Consider the following 24,190-nt stretch of genomic DNA (forward strand, 5'->3'; position numbering starts at 1 on the left):
ATCACAAGATTGGATGTATAGCCCTCCCCCACCCCAACTCCTGGCCCAAGGGGACGAATAACAGAAATGTGGGCCATGAGAGACAATGGACAGTGTAAGATTTGAACTAACAATACATAATTGATAAAGGATACATGAGGGTGGACGGGTGGAGGAGGGAGGGGAAAAAAGAACTTACACCAAAGACTCAGGTTAAAAATGTTTGGGAAATGATGATGGCAATATATGTACAAATATGCTTGATACATACAATTGATGCATGGAAAATGTTATAAGAGCTGTAAGAGCCCCTAGTATAATGATGCAAAAAAAAGGACTGAAACATTGGGGGCCTTATTACGTAGGAAACACCCGGGTTTATCATGAAGAATTAAGTTTGAAATGAAAAGGCAGGTGTGAAGGTGCTTTGTGGGAGGCATACAAACAGCTATGGTCATGGAAGTGTCAAGAAATAAACACTGAGGCGTCCGTCCACCTGGTCTTTGTGTTCCACACTGGAATACCAGTAGAGAGAAATCATTTCCAACTCTGTCCCATTGGCTGTGACTTCTAACCATTTCAATCCAAGACGTTGCTTTCAAATGGATTCTCAGAGTTAAGTCAAAGTTGGTCCCTCTTAATGTCACCATTAAGTAGATTTGTTAGGTACATTTCTTTATAATCTTGTTCTATTAGTTGATTTCATTTTCTTCTTCAGTTGTAAGTAATCTCTGTAGTTTAGGTACCATGTTAAAAAGTGCTATATCATTTACAAGGTGGAAAGCCAATGATGGCAGGCCACATAAAGACTTCTGTGTGACGTTCTCTATCCATGTGTGATTGAAGTTAAGTGGTTACAGCTGGCTCTGGCAGATTAAGGCAGGGCAGTGTTTTCTTCTGTAGCACAAGGGATTGCTATGAGTTGGAGGTGATTCGACAGAATCTAACAACAAAAACTAGAAGGAATATAAAATCTCCAAATTTGTTTCTATTGAATTTTTCTTTCATCGATATCTGTAGTGCTTATTGACTCAATCTGTCGTGTCACCTATAAAACAAAAACCAAAAACAACAAATAGAGTGGGACAGACTTACTGATGCACAGATTATGATGTCTTTATATCAAGAGATTCAGATTGAAACTGGTACATTCTGTCATAAGGATGATGGCACAACTGGTACATTCTGTCATAAGGATGACGGTACAATTGCGTGTCCTTTAAGAGAAAGAGAACGATAAGACTCTGACAATTTGTAAAGACACAGCAAACTCATAGACATTTTTCCTGAGATGTTTGATATTTATCCTCTTTTGAAAATTAAGCAACATTTGTTCCAAATGCACAATGTGAAACTCTCGTTGTTTCCTTGTCCTTTGTTTTAAAAATAAAAATGCATTAAAAGTAGCTGAATTAAAATAACTAATGTTATTTCTGTGTCCGGGCATTTGACTTAAGAGCAGTACATAAAAATTACAAAATGTCCCTAAAATTTAATGAATGCATAAAATACCTTTAAAATGTATTTTTGTTTTCGCCTTTGAATATTAATTTCTAGGAATTCATCTAACATGTAGTCTAGCACCGTTTGATTATGCTGCTAATGAACTTTGTAATACTCTCCTGGAAAAATCATTTTTAAATGGGGTTAGAAGTTTACATTTAAAGTTCTAGTTTTGTTTTTCTTTAAATTCTGTTTTGTGAGTAACTTTCATTAGCCTGCCTTAAGATCACGTTATGGGTAGGAAGTCTTCTACACTCACGTTTTATATTTAACACACATGAAATGATAAAACAGTGTATTTATTATGCCACTGTTTATTTGTTTTCCCCTATCACCTCCAGTATTTTCCTAATGCTATAACACACACACACACACACACACACAGTGCATGAGGTAGGAGTTTAGATGTCGGATTATTTTGTTTGCTTCACCATTTTGAACAATGTTCTCAAACCTCTCAGGGGTTCCCTCCCTCTCCCTTTTCTTCTTCATCTCCCTTCACCAAAGTGCACACCTGTCTATACATATTTCTCCTTCTCACTCTCTCCTCCTACATCTGGCAACCATGTAAGGCTGTTACTTTGGGTATGAAAACTTATTCTTGATTTTTTAAAATAGTGGTCTCATACAATATTGTGTTCTGTTTTTGACTCACTTCCCTCAGCATAATATCCTATTTACACTATGAGGTATTTCCCAGTTTGTTTCTTATTTTTTAACAATGCATGGTATCCACTTAACAGACTAGTAATCATATTTCCCTCTCTATAGTAGTTACATAATCTGGTGTCAATTTGAGAATATTAAAAGTGACGGGGTGGAGTCTGGTCTGTCAATCAAGATATAACCAATGAGGCCTCTGTGTGGGCATGGCCTTCTCCTGAGAATTCTAGGAACACCTCTATTTCCTCCTTGGAGGAGGGAGACACCTCTCTCTCTCCCCGCCCCCCCATCCCTGAGAGGTACTCAACTGACAAGACACATGGTGTTACGCCCTGGGAGCTGGAGAAGCCACACGGACCTACCCTGATACAACCAAACCTAGAAACCCCTACCAGCTCCGAGATACTTAAAACACCACTGGATCCACAAAACTTCCTGGCCTGTGATTGTCCTGCATTCTGCATCATTGCATGTGTTTTGTGTGAGGATATTATAGATTGGTATCGGACATATGGGCTGATATTAGACTTATGGACTTGATCTGGGCTGGGCTGGGATGTTTTCTCAATATTCAATTGCTCTTGTATATAAACCTCTTTCTTATACACCTATGAGTATCAGCGAATTCGTTTCTATAATCCACCCAGACTAACACATCCCCTTTCTTTTGAAGGAAGTTGTACAGAGAGTACGCCTTTTTAGAGAAGGAAGATAGTACACTGACCCACACGAAATAGTCACATTTTTATTTTGGGAAACCACTTTTCTCATTGGAATGAGGATGCTCTTTTGCTCATTAAATATACGAGAGGGCTTAACAATATTCATGGAAGAATGCCATTATCTTTTCATTCCATTTTCTACGGACCTTTTGAATCTCTCTTCTTTATAAATGTCCCACCCCCTCACACATGACCTACACCCCATTCAGTTCATCACACACTGTTCTTTTGTCTCTTAGAAATTTATCCCAAGGGATGATTTTCTGCTATTTGCACCAACCATTCACTTTTCTGCCATCCTCTTGCCTCAACTCTTCCAATCGTTCGCTGCAAACAGGATGATTGCCCTGGCTATGTTTACTAATTAATATGTAAAAAAAGCTGATTGAAACCTGTATTGGACAGGGTTCTTTAGAGAGACAAACCAAATTGCTAGTAATTATATATAAATATTTATAAAGATAGATATATAATTCAAGAAATACACCGTTAAATAATATACAGATAGATAATACAAGAAATTAACAGTTAAATTATAAAGCAGTGAGACACTAGCAGTCCTTCAAGTTTTGAGAGCTGCCAGGTGCCAGTCCCCTTCTGTAGAGAGAGCTGGGCTATATATACCCAGGCAGCAAACAGCAAGGCAGGTCCCCAACTGTCATCAACTGTCAGTTCCCAGCTCCAGAGATGAACATTCCAATCGTGTGGGCTTAAAGGGACCTGAATTTACAGTGACACAGTCCACAGGCTAGGCATCCCACAGGTAGTGTACCCCTTTAAACTGAGGCACAGAACAAGCAAGGTGAGGCTCACTGAGCCATTTATCCCTCTACCCTTCAGTTAATCCTACTTGTATTTATCGGCCAGGCTGGCACAATAAACTATAGCAAAACCCAAGACGTTATTTGGTCAGAGATTTTACTTTTTTCATTGTCGTATAGTTGGGGCCACAGAGAATTACTTAAAATAAAAATGCTTGGAGGTAGTGGGACATAAAAAGATTGTTAGGTTCGAGAACTATGAGTTGATCGACTGCTATGCGAGGCATGGTAGGTATTTACAGTGAAGAATAATCGCATCGTTTCCTTAGAGCCGCTGTTCTCAACCTGTGGGTCATGACCCTTTTGCGGTCACAGGGGTCTCCCGATTCATAACAGTAGCAAAATGACAGTTATGAAGTAACAATGAAAATGTTATGGTTGGGGGGTCACCACAACATGAACTGTATGAAAGGGTCGCGGCATGAGGAAGGTTGAGAACCACTGCCCTAGGGGAACTCCCAATGTGGTGAGGAGACAGACGTAATGTAAATGTTATGACAGAAGGTTGTGCGAGTCTAACGGTTCCTAGACGCATGAAGAAGTCCTCTCTAGTCTCCCCTCTAAATGCTCAGCTCTTCTGACAATGTGAGAACATCCATGTCGTTGAAGAAGGAGATGGGTGTTACAAGCTCATGGATCAGATGAGCAGAGCTAGTTAAAGGCCCTCTTCTGCCCCGTTTAGTCCTGAATAGTGCTGGATTTACAGAGTTGCCGCCCAGTTGATCCTGCCTTATAGCACCAATAAGACAGAGCAGAGCTGCTCTGGAGTTTCAAGACTGTAAATCTCTACAGGAACAGATAGCCTCCTCTTTCTCCTTCGGGTGGCTGGTGGGTTTGAACTGCTGCCCTTGAGATTAGCAGCCTCAAGCCTCAACCACAGTGACACTTAGTTTCCTTTCCCAGCGAGTTAGGGGGAGGCTGAATAGAGATATTTCTGCCTCTCCTTCAAGTTTACTTAAGATACTGAGTTTAGGAGGGTTGTTTTTATAAAACGTCTTTGTGCAGCTGCAATCTACAGCGTGGTTGTGGGCATATCCGATCTCTGACTTCTCCGTTGCCAGGAGGGCAGGGGTCCGACACGCGTCCACACTCCCACCCTGCTTTATTCTGACACCAACCAGTCCTCCGAGGGCAGTGTGCTTGCATGCTAAGTATGGAACTTCATTGCAGTGGTCAGGCAAGCCTCCCAATTAAGGGGGTTGATGAAGGGAAGTCAAGATCAGCAAAGAGTAAGAAAATAGTCAGTGGTCTCCTCGGCCAGCATTCAAGTGTCTCCAGTTCTCAACCAGGTGGGAGCCAAGTCTCTCTTGAGTTCCTAGTGTCTCAGTCACATGATTCCTAGACCTTTGCCTTCATGAACCATGAAGCCAACCTGTCACTCTGTTCCAGAATGCCATAGTCTTGGGCCAGCTAAGGATAAAGTACCCCATCGTCTAGGCCCGGCTTGTCTGAGTCTTCTGTGCCATAGTCTATGACTCATTGGCCTTTGTGACCTCCATCATCACAGACAGAGATCTTGAATGTCCTCTTCCCAGGGCCTTCACATTTCTTTCCCCTCTCTTATCTCTTCAAAGATAGCTGGCTCATCCTTATTGGGGGAGGTGGTAAATGAAGCTGACCAGTCCCTTCTATCAGTGTTGCACGTGTCTGCGTGCGTAGTTTCGCCATCAGTTGTGCGAGTCACACAGACTTGGGAAGAAGAGCCTTTATGAAGAAATCTCCCTCCACCACACTAAAACCACCTTTTGCACTTACAGAATCTGCTGTAAGGGCCTTCTGTTTTTAAGCCACAGGTTTCAGAAAAGCAGTGATAATATGATGTGTTACAATTTTTTCCTTGTTCCTTCTGAGACCGTTTGGACTGTGATGTGGTCGTTTTCCAGATGAAACTCTTTCCCAATCCCCCATGATCTCCATGCTTGCTACTCCTCTTGCTGTCTGAAGATCCCATGCTCCAGAGGCACATTCTGCCATGGTTGGCATTTTGTCTTGGGTCTTACCTTCATTTCAAAGTCATCTCTGTTGGCATGTGTCATGTAAGCCTTCTCGTGAGTCAGAGAGATGGCTGCCAGACAGATCATTAATTGCCTTGGAATTCTAGTATCCTGGATTTATAGTTTAGGTACAACCATTATCTTGAGTTACTGAAAATTTCTTTCTCAAAACTTTTAGGTGCAGTGTGCAAGTCTGTAGGCTCAATAAGTCGTGCTTCCAGTAACTCTGAGTTACATTGTGTTCGTTTTAACTTCAGCCTTTAACAGTCTCTCTCATGCTCTTAATTCCTATACTCGCTCCCTTCTTCCTTCTGATGCCATGGAGCTGGCAATGGGCCGGAGACCTTCTTGTGCCGGCCCTTTCAGTCTAGTAAAAACATAGACCTTGTAGATTAACGATTTACTTAGCTAGGTGAGTGTACTGTCTTTAATGGGACGTCTCTGTTAAGGTGTGTGAAGAACTGTTTTCATTTCATGTAACGATTGCATTAGGAATCAACTGGCTGTTCTGGAAATCCTAAGACACTGAAGGGATCACAGAAGCATTACCAAGGAAATCTTTGGACATGTTCTCATTTTATTTACGTTTGCTATGTTTTCAATAAGATGTGTCTCCTTATAATGTTTAGACCCTGGGAATATGAATGTCCTGAACTGTGGGAAGCATAATGAAAAGTAAATGTATAATTATAGCAGAATTTCTTATCTTTTAAGTTCAAGGTCAATCTAGCAAGCAGAATTTTGTTTTCAGTTTTTTTATTTTAATCATGCACTATGAGTAGCTTTATTATTTCCCTTAGGAACAGGCATCAACAATATAAGACTTTGAAAACATCATTTTATTGGGGGCTCGTACAACTCTTATCACAATCCACACATACATCCATTGTGTCAAGCACATTTGCACATTTGTTGCCATCATCAGTCTTGAAACATTTGCTTTCTACTTGAGCCCTTCATCTCAGCTCATTTTAATTGCCTCCCTCTCCTCTCCCCTCCCTCACGAACCCTTGATAACTTATAAATTATTACTTGTTTGTCATATCTTACACTGTCTGATGTCTCCCTTCACTCCCTTTTCAGTTATATGTAGATCCTTGGAATCGGTTCCCCCTTTCTACCCCACCTTCCCTTTACCCTCCTGGTATCACCACTCTCACCATTGGTCCTGAAGAGGTCATCTGTCCTGGATTCCCTGTGTCCAGTTCCTATCTGTACCACTGTACATCCTCTAGTCTAGCTAGATTTGTAAGGTAGAATTGGGATCATGATAGTCAGGGGAAGGAAGCATTTAAGAACTTGAGGAAGTTGTATGTTTCATCATTGCTACCCTGCAACCTGACTGGCTCATCTCTTCCACTTGACCCTTCTGTAAGGAGGTATCCAGTTGCCTGCAGATAGGCTTTGAATCTCCACTCTGCAATTACCTTCATTTACAATGATATGATTTTTTGTTGTTTGATGCCTGATACTGGACCCCTTCAACACCTCATGGTCACACAGACAGGTGTGCTTATTTCATGTGGGCTTGTTGTTTCTGAGCTAGATGGCCACTTGTTTATTGTCAAGCCCTTAAGACCCCAGATACTATATCTTTTGATAGCCAGACACCATCAGCATTCTTCACCACATTTGCTTATGCACACATTTGTCTACAGCGATTGTGTCAGGAAGGTGTGCATCATGGACTGCCAATTTAATAGAACAAAGTGTTCTTGCATTGAGTAACTACTTGAGTGGAGGTCCAATGTCCTTCTGCTACCTTACTACTAAACCTATAAATGTATGCACAGAGATCTATTTCCCCATCATCTTATATAAACATATTTACACATGTACATGCCTGTATTTAGACCTCTGTAAATGCCCTTCACCCCCAGTTCTTTCCTCTGTTTCCTTTTACTTTCCTCTTGTCCCACCATCATGCTCTGCCCTTCTTTGGCTTTCAGTATTTTCTCTTGGTTACACTGCCCTTGCTGAATCCCTACCAGGCCTCTCACACCCTCCTTGTCACTAATTTTGGATCACTTGTTTTTCCCTTGTCCTTGGGCTGGTCAGTACACCTCCTTTCCTCCACCTCCCCCTCTACCATTTCCCCCTGGTCCGATTGGTCCCATTGTTTTCTCCTCCAGACTATTCATCCAGCCTGTCTTATCTAGACAGATCTGCAGAGATAATAATATGCACAAAAAACCCCAAGGCATAGCAAGACAATGTGACAAAAGAGAACACAAAGATGGCACCAACAAAGAAAACCAATGACCAAAAAAAATTAATTTAAAAAAATAAAAAGAATAACCTGTAAATAGATCAAGGGCTGGTTTTTGACCTCTAGGCGTGTCCTCAGTGAAGTGTGATGGGGTGCCATGCTCTGACTAAAGTCTGTCCTTTGCACTCCCTCGAGAGCGCCTTGCTCTGTTTCCCCTGTTGCACGCCCTCAGTGTTTTGCCTTGGTGTGGTGGGGTCAGATAAAAAATACAAGACTTTTATCCCCCTAACATGAAATATTCAGAAAACTTCTTGTATCACAACAGTGGAACTATGTTCTTTTAAATGTGTTACTAATATGCTCCTTAACTAAAATTTTCTAAGATCAACTTTATGTGTTTATAGCGTAGATACCTAACCCCTAAAAGTGCAAGATATTATAGGTGGATGCGGGCTTTTTAGTTCTTGGTTGTCTATTTTGAATGTACTAACACTTTCTGCCTTTGAATTTTTCTACTGAGCTATTCTTCCTGTTGGAGTACCACGCTAGTCCCCATATCACCTGCAGATAACTTTTTTGCTTTCATCTTTCAACTGGATTTCTAAGGTCCATTTTTAAGTAAGAATTTGATCTTTTGACACTTTAAAAGGACGGACAGAGTGCCAGGGGTGTCCTTGCACTCAGGCGTGAGCACGAGGCTCTGGAATCATAGTCAAGTTACTCTGTCCACCTGGGATTGGGATCCTTCGGTTTTCAAATTAAAATGCTTGGGCTTGGGCTCCAAGGCTCGTCTCTCATTCAGCCACGAGGCAGGGTTGGTTCCTCTTTCTCTTTGCCCAAAGCAGCTTGTCTGCTTGAGCTGCAGTCTTCCGTGTTTTACTCTGACACATTGATGCTGGCCCAAGTAAGTCTTGCACATCTCAAAATAATCTCTAAAATCCTATGTCTTGCTTCTGGTGTTCTAGAAATATTGTCTTTCTGTTAACGTTGTGGTAGAATTAAGGGCTATTACTCCATCTGAATTCCTCAGAAGACCACAAACTCGCCCTACTAGTCCCTGGATATTGTCATCTACATAATTGGTCCCCTGGTCCTTAAACGTTACACCTGAGATGCTGATTAGTTCAACCTCATCGGTTCCGTGCTCCTTTCATTGATGCGAGCGAGGCCTGTTTACTCAGTTGGTAAAGCCGTATCCAGGGCATGAAGGCAAGAGAAAGCTCATTCATTACGGGTCATAGTGAGGATTCAAATCGATATTCCCAAGCCAGAAGCATGGGGCATAACACGAGTGGTGACATTTCATGGCAATATTTGTTGACTCTGTGAAGGCAGGAGCCGATTTAATCTGTTTATTTTCTTTCCAGTGTTCACAAGGGTGCTTGACTTATAATACGTCTTCCAAAAATATTTGTTGAAGGAATCAAATGGCACCTGCTCAAGGGTAGAATGGGAGGGGTTCTTTAGCTCCTAGGTTTAAGGCCTTGGACCACATACAGAGGTGGGTAGCCAGTCTGATGCTGTGACCCAAATCTGAGACAAAACAATAGTGGAGAAAGAACAGCACACTTACCTGGAAGCTTAGTGGGGAATTCATTTACTTGCTTCCCTTCCTGAGTACAGGACTTAGACTAACGGGAAATTCTAGTCTTGTCATGATCTCTGCTTCTTGAAACTTTGCCTGTCCATGTGGAGACTGGATGCCACTGGTCAGGAATGGCAAAGAAGGGATTCACGAAGGGGCTGATGGGTAAGCCCACTTGTCTTGCATGCCTTGTGTGTCCTTAAATCAGTGAGTTTTATTTCCAAGGGAGGATTGAACTTGCTATCCTAATGGCTCCCAATCTCACAGAAGAGAATAAATAATGAGTTCTTCTGTCCTTCCTAAGGAGTGTGAACTTACAGAGTCTTTTCTGACAATATCAACGTTCTTAAGACCATGAAAAGATTGAGATCGTTGGAATTGTATTAATCAGAATCTGATTAAACAGAGATCCTAAGAAAGTGATAGTGGATAACAGAGAGAGGGCTGTGAAGAAAGAGAAAAGCAAGAACCTTTAGAACCTGTTTGTGAAGCACCTGGATTTGGAGTATGAATAGTTTTATAAATACATCTGTAACCCTTGATCAGGTGTTGTCTTTATGGACATCTTCCCAGTGCTTGGACGGCAGCCGGTTGGAGGCTTCTGGAGGTGCTGACAAGCCTCCTCCCACACGGAGGTTGCCCCGGAGGGTCTAGATCCACACAGTGATTGCTGACATGATCTTTATAGGGCTGAGGTTGAGTTTTCAAAAACAGTTCAGATCACTCATCAAAGTGAGAGTTTAAAGATGTGTATAAATATATTTTTGGTCTCCTGGTACTAACAGTTCACTCAGAGAGACAGACAATTATATTACAGCTTGATAACATATATATATATATGTATATATGATAACATATATATGTATATATGATAACATATATATATGTATATATGATAACATATATATATATGTATATATATATATCCCTCCTCTCTCTCTCGCTCACACACACACACACACGCACACACACATATACACACACACACACCTACACGTGCATGACACAACCGGTTATGCTCAACCGCTAGCTTGAAAGTTAGAGGTTTGAACCCACTCAGAGATGACTGAACGTAAGCCCAGTGATTTGATTCCAAAAGGCCATAGCCTTGAGGACCCTGCTGAGCAGTTCTACCCTGCACACGCGAGATCTTCACCAGTCAAGTGGACTCGACAGCAACCACCACCACCTCCACCAACCACCACCTCCACCAATCACCACCCACAACTACCACCACCACCCACCACTACCACCACCACCACCCATCACCACCACCACCACCACCACCATCTCTACCACCATCAACCACTACCATCAACCACCACCATCAACCACAACCATCAACCCCCATCTCTACCACCACCACCACCACCACCACCACCACCACCTCCACCACCATCAACCACTACCATCAACCTCCACCTCTACCACCACCACCACCACCATCAACCACCACCTCCACCATCAACCACCTTCTCCACCACCACCACCATCACTAGTAACCATCACCACCACCACCACCACCATCACCACCACCATCAACCACCACCACCACCACCACCTCCACCATCAACCACCTCCTCCACCACCACCTCCACCATCTCTACCACCAACCAGCACCACCACCACCTCCACCATCATCAACCACTACCATCAAGCCCACCTCTACCTCCACCACCACCACCTGTACCCTCTACCACCATCAACCACCACCTCCACCATCAACCACCTCCTCCACCACCACCACCACCACCAACACCACTAGCAAGCATCACCACTACCATCAACCACCACCATCAACCCCCACCTCTACTACCGCCACCACCACCACCACCACCTCCACCACCACCTCCACCTCCACCAACCACCACCACCACCTCAACCAATCACCACCCACAAGTACCACCATCAACCACCACCACCACCACCACTGCTACCACTACCACCATCAACCACCACCTCTATCACCACCACCACCACCACCCACCAGTATCACTATCAACCACCACTTCCACCATCACCACCACCATCAACCACCACCATCAACCACCACCGTCAACCCCCACCACCACCACCTCCACCACCATCAGCCACCACCTCCACCATCAACCACCTCCACCACCACCACCACCACCACCACTAGCAATCATCACCACCACCAGCACCACCAACAACCAGATGCCAATGAAATGTGGGAACCTTCTTCTTGGGGTGGCCAGGAAAGAGAGCAGACTGGGTCTTAAAGAACTTAAAGCAGCGGTTCTCAACCTGTGGGTCACAACCTCTTTGGGGGTTGAATGACACTTTCACAGGGGTCACCCAATTCATAACAGTAGCAAAATGACAGTGATGAAGTAGCAACAAAAAAAAATTGTATGGTTGGGGGAGGGGGCAATCACCACAACATGAGGAACTGTATTAAAGGGTCATGGGATTAGGAAGGTTGAGAACCACTGCATTGAGAATACAAGGATTCAGGGCCCCCAAAGAGTCAGGCAGTTCTCCATCATGTTGATATTCCGTGTCTTTACTAAAGAGACTCACGTGGTATTGTGCTGGGCTTGGAGCAAGGTCAGAGTTCGTACAGCTTGAAGAATCCAAGGGGGGTGCGTAAAGTCCTGACAGCTGGTTCTTTAGTAATTACATGGTAGCCTAACAGTCTTTAATTTGCCCAGTACATACAGCATACCAGGAAGATTTTATGGTCAACAAACTCAGCTTGATTTTGAAAAAAAAAGGATATCCACTCACTGAAAATTAAGCATCAAATGCATACTGGGGTTTTCCACAAGAAACAACATATGCCAACTCCTTTCAATTCAACAAACATATAAACCTGAATGAAACTCTGATAGAAAGATAGTACCTTCCCAACCTGCCCTCTCTCAAGCCTCATCTCCCTCCCTTCCACTCTCTCAAACATGTACTTTCTCGAATGTACCTATAGACACATGTCTCCCTCAATTGTATCTGGCTTACAGAACAGCCCTTGCGGGCTAGCACTTCTTCACAGTCAGGCTGAGGGCGAAGAGCCAGTATTTGTCCTGACATGTTCACCTCCTCTGTCATCCAGTTGGCTCTCAGCATTGTAAACAGGAACAGAAATTTCTTTTATTTTTGGTGCTCAGAGTGAAGCCATCTTCCAGCCGTAGAATAACATTAAACTCACAAGAGACTAATGCACATACTAGACGACCTTTCAATTAACTACATTAGTTTACGATCAGAACCCTCGCTGCCATCTGGATCCGAGGGCTTCTGTCAGCATACCCAGTGCACGACCTCCCTGCAGGCCACTCTAGATGGGAAGAAATGGCTTCAGGCTTCTGACGGCCAGGCATATCCACCCCCACAGCAGGGAGGTTACCATCTACGGTACTAAGAGTGTTGCACTGCTTTGCACACTGTTGGAATAGACACTGCCAATGTGCTTGTCCCTAACTTTGTCTTTGCTCCAGATTCAGTTTCTGTTCACACCATCATCTACTGCAGTGGTTCTCAACCTTCCTCATGCCATGACCCTTTCATATGGTTCCTTGTGGTGGTGACCCCCCCAGCCATAAAATTATTTTTGTTGCTATGTCATCACTGTGATTTTGCTACTGTTATGAATTGGGGGACCCCTGTGAAGGGTCTTTCTGCTCCCAAAGGGGTTGCAACCCACAGGTTGAGAACCGTTGTCTTAATGACTTCTTTAAAACCCCCTTTTCATTATATCATTTTGCTCATTTGGGTTTTATTAAATCTTCTGTGCTTCAAAAGCAGTTTTATTGTTTCAAACCTTAGCCTGTTTATGTTTTGATGAGATAAAAAGGTAAAGGTTTTGGGGTTTGGGTTGTTTTTTTTCTGTCTTCTGGAATCAAGCTAACACCATCTTATTCAACAGTCTGCCTTTTCCGTAATGTCTGCAGAACACTCACAGTGACTTTTGTGCCAGCAGATTTTCACTCTTTGATGCTCTAATGCCAATATGTTAAAGTGGAAGAGGATTTTTAAAAACTCTCTTTTTGTGGCTTGCTTTTGATAGAGAATGCCTATAGTTTCCTTTGTCAACCCTCCAGCTCACCTGGTCCCGCGCTGTTCTGGAAGTCAGCCTCAGGCTTGAGTACCTCAGCTGTGCTGAGTTCTGGTCATTCCTATCACTGAGCTGGTTGCATGGATATTACAGGTATTTGAGGCACTGAATAATCAACTTCTGTTTTCTCACTTCCTGTCAATGCCTTAGGAAAAACATATCAGTAATGAAGAAGAGAACTTAAGGAGGATGGAAGAAGCCAGATTGCAGCTCAAGGATCAGCTTCTTTGCCTGGAGACTGAACAGGAATCCATTTTTGGCATGATAGGAAAGGAAATTGATGCTGCTTGTAAAACCTTCTGGAAGGACTCAGTGGACAAATTGAAAGTAATTGCCAGTTCTTATTGTGCCTTTAAATTCCAGCTAGTTTCCTAACATGAAATTGTAATGGGATTTCAATGAATGGCTCCATGGCAGTCACATTTTATGCCAGGAAGTTTCATGAAACGAGATAAAGAACACCTTGCTTTTCTAGAATGAGGCTCTACCTCTGTTGCACAGTGATGGGGTGGGGAATTGGACCATCACTCCACTCAATTGCTAGTATCTCCCTCTCCAAAAGAAACGATCTTGTAAGAAAGGAGCAGCAACCTTGGAGTTGGAATGTTCATGATCACAGAGCATTTTGGTTATTGTTATATTATTGGCTAACAGATGCTGAGTACCAGCCTCATTCTCAGGAGCCTGGAGGTGATGTTGGTGTAAACATTAGGCTGCCAACTGCCAGATCAGCTGTTCAAACCCACCAGCCACTCTGTGGGAGAATGAAGAGGTTGTCTGCTTCTATCAGATTTTACAGTCTCAGAAACCCCAGGGGGTTTCTATGAGTCAAAATCAACTTGATGGCAGTGGACTTGGATTGTCTTAGTTTTATTCTAGATGCTGCGGTGGTAGAATTGTACACGTGCCTCTTCCTTAGTCTCTAAAATAACCATGTCAGAGTCTCTGAATCAATTCATATGAGGAAAGTGGAAACAAAGTCCCAAAGGCAGTAGGTAGCTTGCTCTAGTCGCGCTTCTGGTTACATGATAGTGCTAGGACTCTAATCTTTTAATCCAGTGGTTCCCAACCTTCCTCATGCTGTGACCCTTTCAGACAGTTCCTCAGGTTGTGGTGATACCCCCAACCATAAAATTATTTTCGTCGCTACTTCGTGACTGTCATTTTGCTACTGTTAGGAATCGGGCGACCCTGGTGAAAGGGTTGTCGACCCCCCAAAGGGGTCGCGACCCACAGGTTGAGAACCACTGCTTTAGGATCTACCTCGGGAGCCCAAACAATCATTTGACTACCTGCTACCTGTTTAAAAATAAATCATATTTCATTGTATCTTTAAAATGGGAAAGCACTACTCAACACATAATTCAAGTGAGATGATAAATGAAAACAGAAAAATGACCATGAATGCTTGCATTCCTTGATGGAAAGTACCACAATCAGCTCTAAGTGCGTCTACCATTTGATTATATGTAAGGGAGTCTTTGCTTTGATAGGGTGTAATTATAGCACATTATTTAGTTCCTATTTACCTCTCTCCCTTTTTTTTTGATGAAACAGAAACACTCAAATTGTGGTGTTAGCACATTTCCTTTTTTACTTTCCAACTCTTTGTTATTAAACTTTATCATTTGTCTTCCTCTTCATCTAGAATGATTTTCCTTTCTCATACTGTTATTCCCTGCCCCACAGCTCCTCCCCATCTCTGTTTGTCTCTTGATTTCAAGTAATGTTTACAAGTAAATAAAGCTAAAATTCTACTTTTGTGGTTGAGGTTATCTTAGGATGTGATATTAATGGAAATATTTCAACTGATTGCATTTGATTAAATTGATCGCATTTCTTCAATATGTGATTTTAAGACACAAGAAGGCTTCAAAAAGTTAATGGAGAAATGCCATTCTTTAAACTCTTTTTTCCCCCATGAACAGTTTGAAATTCCTGCATCCATTTTTCAAATTTCAGATGTCCATTCGGGAAGATGTATGCATAATCAGAGAAGTAATTGATTTCCAGGGGAAGCTATCTTGGTTCAAGCTGGCAGGGCCTGTTATAATGCAGATTTTTCTTTTCCTCTGTAATGCCTCTGCCTGCTCTTAAGATGGCCACATTTTCATATATTCGAAGGATACCTGGCTTGAGAACTCTCATTTTGTCCAAAAGAAGCATGCATTTTCAATGTATTATTTGTTACATATTTATTTTAGAATGGCTTGTTTGCAACCAGGCAGTAATATAAAAATGGTGTCATATGGATCATCGACATATAACACTTGTTATATATAGGCAATAACAGGCAAAAACAAGTGTTTAGTGAAGAACTGTATTAAAACGTCGTGGCATTAGGAAGGTTGAGAACCACTGCCCTAGAGAAAGATGTTGTTAAGATCCTACAGATTTTTGTTTGGGATCCCTTCCTATGAGTTACATTTGGTGTCTAGCCCAAATATTTACTCTTACTTAAAATGTAAAGCACTGTTTGCATGAAATCGTGTTTCATTTCTGTCAATTCTACATGAAGTATTGATAAGACTAACTGGTCCTCATAGTAGAAAGGTAAAGAATATATGTGACCAAGTACTGATGTAATCAAATCTAACCCACTATGAAATACGCCTATAGAATAGGCAGGCAAAAAAAAAAAAACAACAAAAACCAGGCATAAAATAAAGTTGCTTTACTTGAGGCTGTTTCCCTTACAGCGTTCTAGAGACACAGCCTCAAGAGATGCCTGTAAGGATGGCACTGGAGGGCTGCTCTTTCAGGCCTCGCTATTAGAACTGTATACAGAAATAGATGTACAAGTGGTCATTGGAACTGGTTGAGTACTTGTTATAAACATTTTTCTTTTTAAATCTCTAAGCTTAGTAGTTAAATTTCTACATGCTAATGGTGAAGAATTTAATTCATATAAGTGCATTTCAGAGGAACTGATCCATTAATAATCTTTCTCTATCTTTTGGTAGGTGTTTTCATCTGTTCCTGATGTACATTGTGACCCACATCGCTGGCTAGCAGAAAGCAAGGTAATTCCTTTTTAGATTTTTAAGGTTATTGTAATATTAATGGCCCTCCTTGGTTCAGCTAAATACTTTGTTACACCACTGAGCATATCAAACTAGACTCTTTCACTTTAAGGGGTGATAATTATTGCAGTTCATTTAAGAAACGTCTGTGAGTTCCTTCAATTTAACATTTATAAACCAATTCAACATGAAGGCTACTTTAAAAGTTTGTGGAAAAATGGAATTCAAAGACCATGGAGATATTTCCACAAACTTTTTTGAAGTCTCCTTCCCCTCCCACCATATATATAATATGCTAGATTATTGAAATAATTGGAGTCAATTGTCAGAGAAACAAATTCTTCTGCCATTTACTTGAGATAGACAACTTTTTTGGAAGTAGACAAAGATCAGAGGTGCTGGAATTAACCTGAGTTTTACATGTGATAAATACTAATACTGGATATATAATATTTGACAATATATGTATATTACATGTCACATCTGACTCACAGTAAATGATGTTCACATTATTCATATTGATATTTAAAATCTTTCTTCATGTAGCTCAAGGTTATTGACTGTGTACTTTGTTTCAGACACTGGGGTCAAAGGATTAATGAACCATGAACTTTGTGCTCAGCTAGTTAAACAACTTTTAGTGGAAATGGAAGTGTAGCAAGTAAAAATAAATCCCTTAATGTGTTAGATTGTAACCGATGTATGAAAACAACGTGAGAAGAACACAGGTGAGTGGAGAGCTGCCTGTGTTGACAGGATTGGAACATGTGATACTGTCAACACCACGGACGGCTTCTGGACAGAAGCACTATTTAAACTAGATTGCATAGAAAGCTATGTGGAAGTTGTTTAGTTGATTAGGTATAGGTCGAACAATGGCAAGAGAATGCGGATAGTAGAGTACCCACACATAATTCACCGAGCTTCATGAGTATGGTGAATAAGGTTCTGCTCTGCGTTGGCAACGTTTTTTGAAATGTACGCACACGCACACAAATGTAAAAAGCATTTTTAATAAGGGACTAATAGAATTTGTAATTGAACATTCAAATTCACCTTAGCAATTTTTCTTCTCTCACATCACATATAACAATCCTGTGTATTCTAAATGACATTTGCTAGAACAAAATGCAAATGTGTCTCTATGCCACCTGTCTTGGAAATGTTGATCATACATGTTTTGCTGTCTCTGTTTCTTTTGACCAGAAACTTCTGTTGTGCTTCACCAAAGCATCTTTCTTCCCTCCATGGTCTCACAATTCCAGCAAGAGCAATCAATGTACTTGGGATTCTCTTTCAAGTTAAATCTTTCTGAACAGAAGGCTTTTTACTGCTGTGGTTGAGTTAAATTATGAGAGGCAGAGCTGACTCTTAATCATAGCTCTTTAATTTGGGAACTAGTGAGCACTCTCCCCTTATCATTTAATGGGATTGAACTTCTGATCAGACAGTTTTAATACTGCAGCTCCTTTGCAGTGTGAGAGGGTTGTGATAAGCAGTGCCATGCTGACCAGCTGCCTAAGGAGCAATGGAATCTATTTACTAGAGAGATGGCTTAGGTTATTGATGGGCCACAGCACTGCAATTCCCATGAACTATGACTGGACAGCTCCATAAGTATTGAAGATAAGATCTGAAATCAGAGGACAAAACTATATGGAAAGCAGAATTGCTATTCAGCTAGTCCACACTGACATCTTACAGTATTGGAAGGACCTTTAAGGGCATTTGATAATTGTTTTAATAAATCTGCCAAGTGAAAGGCTTCTGTTGTGTTGATCCTTGGATTGGATGAGGCTTAGTGTCACCGTGGCTTTCTTGGAAGCCGTGGCATTATGTAAACCTGAAGTCCAATTCACCGATGACATAACTAATGAAGCATGAGAATAATGCTGTACAGGGAAGGCGAGGGGTAGGTGGGTCATTAAGGAATTCCAGGCAAAGGGAGTTCCTATACAGCAGAACTATTTTGGACATAAATTCTGACAAGGCATGTGGAGGACATATTATGGTTGTTTAACAAAATGTACTGAGAAGCTACCATGTCCATGCTGGTTGTTAGGTGCCTTTGAGAGAGTTCTGACTCATAGCAACAAACAATGGACAACAGAACGAAGCACTGCCTGGTCCCGTGCCATCCTCACAATTGTTCTTATGTTTGAATCCACTGTTGCAGCCATTGCAGCCACTGTTAATCTGCCTTATTGAGGTCCTTCCTCGTTTTTTGTTGCCCCACTACCTTACCAAGCACGATGTCCAAAGTAAATGAAGTGAAGTCCGTCCCCCCCCATCCTTGCCTCGGAGGAGCGTTCTGGTTGTACCTCAACCAATACAGATTTGTGTGGTCTGTGGTAGTCTAGGGTACTTCCGAGATTCTTCACCGACACCACAATCAAATGCACCGATACTCCTTTGGTCTTCCTTATTCAGTATCCAACGTTCACATGCATATGAGGTGATTGAAAATACCATGGTTTTGGTCAAGTGGTCCCCAGTGCTGAAAGTAACATCCCTACTTTTCATCACTTTAAAGATCCAGTTCAAAGTTTCCTTTGATCTCTTGAATTCTGCTTCCTTGAGTATTGCTTGTGGATACAAGCAAGATGAAATCCTTAACAATTTCAACCACTTACTGACACAGCTTAAATCTCACAATAGTTATATTCAATAATATGGCCTGCATAATCTGGGATTTCATATGTCTGTGACTAACATACCGTTTTGGAGAGCAATATCTGCTACCAAATACGAGTAAGATGAGCGGAAGACCCCAACTTAGGGTGTGGCTCCTGTTACTTGTAATGGGTGTAAGGAATGATATGCTACCACTGAGAGGAGCAAAGCTGCTTCTGCAGTGCCCTGGGCAAAAGCCCAGCCGACAAGATAAGTAGGAGGCTAAGGGATACTGGAAACATCCTACCAGCGGCGCCATGTCATGTGTGCAGAAATAAGATACAATCCAGGCATGGGGAATAGGTTATTATATTAGAGTCAAGGGTTGTATGCTAATTTGATTGCCCTATCTAACTCCCACCGACTGACCTTTCCTACCAGTGTAGCAACAATGAAACTCAAAACCTTCCTCTAGTTCCTGAACGCTTCCTCCCCTCCCAATCATCATGACCCCAATTCTACCTTGCCTTGCGGACCTGGTTATACCAGAGGATGTACAGCGGTGCAGTGGGGATCTGGAGGCACAGGGAATCTAGGACAGACGAACCCCTCAACACCAGCGGTGGGAGTGGCGACACCAGGAGGGAAGGGCATGTAGAAAGGGAGAACCGATCTCGGAGATCTATGTGTAACCTCCTCTCTGGGAGATTGGCAAGGGGGAGGCGGGTGAGGGGAGACGCCGGGGAGTGTAAGATAAAATAATTATTTATAAACTATCAAGGGACCAGGGGTGGGATCGGGGAGGGAGGGGGGTGGGGGGATAAAAAGGGAAACCGAGCTGATTCCAGGAACCCAAGTGGAAGGTGAATTATGAGAATGACGAGTGCAACGAATGTATAAGGGTGCTTTGCTCAATTGATGTATGTACAGATTGTGATAAGAGCCTTATGAGCCCCAATAAAAAGATTTAAAAAAAAGAAATAAAAAAAAAGGTGGAGGAAGATACTGATAGGATTCACGTGTGAGTGAAGAAAGATTCACTGCAATGACATCCTGCTGCATAAGATTTTTGTAAAATACTTTTATTGGGGGCTCTTACATCTCTTATCACAATCCATGCATTCCTCCAGTGTGTCAAGAACATTTGTACACATGCTGTGATCATCATTTTCAAAGCACTCGATTCTCACTTGTGCCCCTGATAACAGCTCCCATTTCCTTCCCCTTCCTTCTCCCACCTACCATCCCTCAAGAACACCTGATAAGTTATAGATTATTATTTTTATATTTTATATCATCCTCTGTCACCCCTCACCTACTTTTCCTGAGAGGGGGTTCTAGGTTGATCCTTGTGATCGATTCCCCCTTTCTCCTCTTCCCCTCCCTAATTCTCTGGATATCTCTACTATCATTGTTGGTCCTGGGGGGTTTATCTATTCTGAATTCCCTGTGTTGTGAGCTCTTGTCTGTAGCAGTATGCATGTTCTGGTCTAAGGTAGAATTGAGGTCATGATAGTTGGGGGAAGAAAGCACCAAAGAGCTAGAGGAAAGTTATGTGTTTCATCTGTGCTATACTACACCCTGACTGTTTCGATTCTTCCCTGTGACCCCTCTGTAGGGGTATGTCCAATTGTCTAGAGATGGGCATTGGGTCTCCACTCCATGACCTTCCCCACCATTCATCTTGGGTATGATTTTGTTCTGGGTCTTAGATGCCTGATACCTGATCCCTTTGACACCTCGTGATAACACAGGCTGGTGTGCTTCTTCCATGTGGGCTTTGTTGCTTCTGAGCTAGATGGCCACTTGTTTATCTTAAAGCCTTTAAGACAGCGAAGACTATATTTTCAATAGCCAGGCACCATCAGCTTTCTTCACCACATTTATTTATGCACTCATTTTGTCTTCAGTGATCATGTTGGGTAGGTGAGCATAACAGAGTGCCACATTGTTAGAATAAATTGTTCTTGTGTTAAGGGAGTACTTGAATTCAGGCCCAATGTCCATCTGCAACTTTAATACTTAACATATAAATATGAGTACATAGTTCTATTCCCCTCTCATTATGTATCTATTTACATATGTACATGCCTGTATTTAGACCTCTATATATGTCCTTTGACTCATGGTTCTTTCCTCTATTTCATTTTACTTTCCTCTTGTCTCACCATCATGTTTAGCCTTCATTTGGGTTTTCTTAATTACCCGTGGCTACATTGCCCTTGATTAAGCCCCACTAGGCATCCTACACCTTTTCCCCCATTTATCTTAGTTCACTTGTTGTTCCCTTGTCCCTGGGTGGGTTACCTCCCACCCCTACCCCTTCCTTTCTCCTACCTCTCTTTTTCCCATATCCCCCTGGAACCATTGGTCCTATTCTTTTCATTTCTGAATTATTTATCCTGCCTATCTTATCTAGATAGACATGCAGATACATTAATAAGTGCAAAAACCTGGAAAAGCCAAATAAAACAACAAAGGAAGTTAAGACCAACAAAATAGTAACAACAACAACAACAAAAAGAAAGCCACGGACAAAAATGGAAAGGCCTATAAATAGTTCAAGGTCTTTTTGGTGGCTTTTACGAGTGTTTTCCAGTCGAGTCTGATGAGGCCCCACACTGTCTCCCAAGTCTATTTTTTGTATTCCCTGGGGATTTCATCACTTTGCTCCCCTTGCTGCTCTGTTGCATGCCCTTAGTGTTTCACCCCAGTGTGATGGGATCAGATTGTGCACATTTCCTGCACTGTGTCTCTAGTATTGTCTCCTGCATTGCTATAGTTTAGTGAGGGACGTCGTGTCCCCTGGTGGGGCTGGCCCTATGGTGCTTTCGGTGCATTGTCTGCTCCAAGCAGGAATATTGTCCTCATGGTTTGGTAGGCCAGGATGACCTCCCTTCCATCTCAATCCCTTTTCATTTCTCCTGTGTGCGCTAATCAGCCCCAGTGCTGTCCTCTGAAGTGCATTCTTCTAGGGGTGTGTGTGTGTCCACATAGTTGGGATTGGGCCTGGCCCTGCAGACCTCTCTTTTGGTTCCCCGGTATATGCCGGTATGTTGTATTCAGATCTTGGCACATCAGGGTGAAGCCTGGTCTATCTCTCCCTCTGCTACATATAATTTGAGCCCTCAGAGAAGTAAGGGTGTGACTGCATCACTGGCAAGCCTGCGGTAGAGCTCCTCCGTGGGTCCTAGCATCTGGCTCAGCTCTGCCTGACCTTGGGATTTTGGACTGAGAAGCACCCACCACCATATCAGACATTTCCTCAAACTTTTGGAGAGTTTCTGTCTGACACTGAAGCAATTTCACAACGTCCAGAAATGTAGTGGAACATATTCAAGGGAAAAACAGGGTGGGGAGGAACAAATTAATATCTTGGAGGAGTTGGATTTCTTCAAATTCCAGCTCATTGGAACTAGCTTGGTACCATTTCCTCTGGGTCAGCAGTTCTCAACCTGTGGGTCGGGACTCTTTTGGGGATCGAATGACCCTTTCACAGGGGTCACCCGATTCATAACAGTAGCAAAATCACAGTGATGAAGTAGCAACGAAAATAATTTTATGGTTGGGGGGTCACTACCACATGAGGAACTGTATTAATGCAGCATTAGGAAGGCTCAGCAGCACTGCTCTAGGTGGACCCTAAACGAGGCTGCTTCTGCCCCTCAGGGGCTCCCAAAGCAAGCAGATTGGGTCTTAGTAAATGTGTGACTGTATAAGTATTGATTTTATTTGACCAAAGTTAGACATTTAAGATGTTTATGAATAAGTAACACACTTCTGAAATATTTTGGAATTTTTTTTCTTTTAGTATCCTCAGTTTGGCATCATGGCAAAAGAAATCTTCAGTGTAAGGCATTTTAGGTATTGGCAAGCATCCTTCCTGGTTTTAGAAGGGTAGAACTGATGTAACTTTGGAGACGATGTAATTTACCGTATTTTATACAGGAGAAAGGCCAGCTATTTGAGTTTTACCTAAGAACTTAATTAATTACAGAGAAAGTTTTAGAACTTTGGTCTTCAAATTCTACATGATTGTTTCTCTCCCTTGGCTTTGTTATCTATACTTGTAAAGAAATAGAACAGTTCAGAGATAATGCCATCTTTTTAGTGATGTAGGTTTTAATTCACAGTGATGGTATAATTCTTGCTGGAGGATATGAATAATCTGGCATCTCCTCTTTCTGGTTTAGAAGTGAAAATGCTTCATAAATACTCAAGTATTTTGAGTTGTTTGTTGGGAACATGCTTTAGATTTTGTGCACAGAACATACTCTGTTTAACTGGAGAAAAGACTTCATATTTATGAAAATGAACTGTTACCAAGACATTTTTGCTTCCTTCTCGATAGTCAGAAGAAACAACATACGGAGCTTTAAGTAGGTGTGTTTTTAGATTGACTTGGATTCAGATTTTGCGGTTGTGGAATGAGTCAGAATCTCCTTGGTAGCAGTGCGTTTGCTCTTTTGAATAAAGTTGTTGCTTGGCTGACCTAGTACAATCTTGAAAAACAGACAGCCATCACCTTTCTTAATCTTTGCTTCTTACATGCACATTCCCCCTCAAAATTCTTTTAAAATTTGTCAATGGAAACACTAGTTAAGACAGCAAAATTATGGCTTCTTATTTTACTAACTGCACTATGATTTTTTTTAACTGAACCTTTCTGTTTTCCTTGTTTTTTAACTTTGAGTTATTCCTTATGGCTTTAGTATAGTGGTTCTCAATCTGTGGGTTGCAACCCCTTTGGGGGTTGAACGACCCTTTCACAGGGGTCGCCCAATTCATAACAGTGGTAAAATGACAGGTATGAAGTAGCAAAAAAAAAGTAATTTTATGGCTAGGGCATCACCACAAGGGATTTGTATTAAAGGGTCACGGCATTAGGAAGGTTGAGCACCACTGCTGTAGTATATTATGGTCAGTCTCTGTAGAGGATTATTATATATTAGAATATCCTTTTGATAGTTTTATTGGTGCCTTACTTATCTTGTGTTACTGTA

General features: G+C 42.0%; 1 protein-coding gene across 2 annotated transcripts in view; it reads left to right on the forward strand.

The window, feature by feature from the left end:
* The window catches only part of CEP128 (centrosomal protein 128), a 472,711-nt gene that overhangs the window by 195,742 nt on the left and 252,779 nt on the right, over positions 1 to 24,190 (forward strand). For both annotated transcript variants that reach the window (XM_075531496.1, XM_075531497.1), the window contains 2 exons: positions 13,702 to 13,878; positions 16,515 to 16,574. In XM_075531496.1, the coding sequence (XP_075387611.1) occupies positions 13,702 to 13,878; positions 16,515 to 16,574 (237 nt within the window). The remainder of the gene's footprint in view (positions 1 to 13,701; positions 13,879 to 16,514; positions 16,575 to 24,190) is intronic.

This window comes from Tenrec ecaudatus, chromosome 14, assembly GCF_050624435.1.
Source record: "Tenrec ecaudatus isolate mTenEca1 chromosome 14, mTenEca1.hap1, whole genome shotgun sequence".
Classification (NCBI taxonomy): Eukaryota; Metazoa; Chordata; class Mammalia; order Afrosoricida; family Tenrecidae; genus Tenrec; species Tenrec ecaudatus.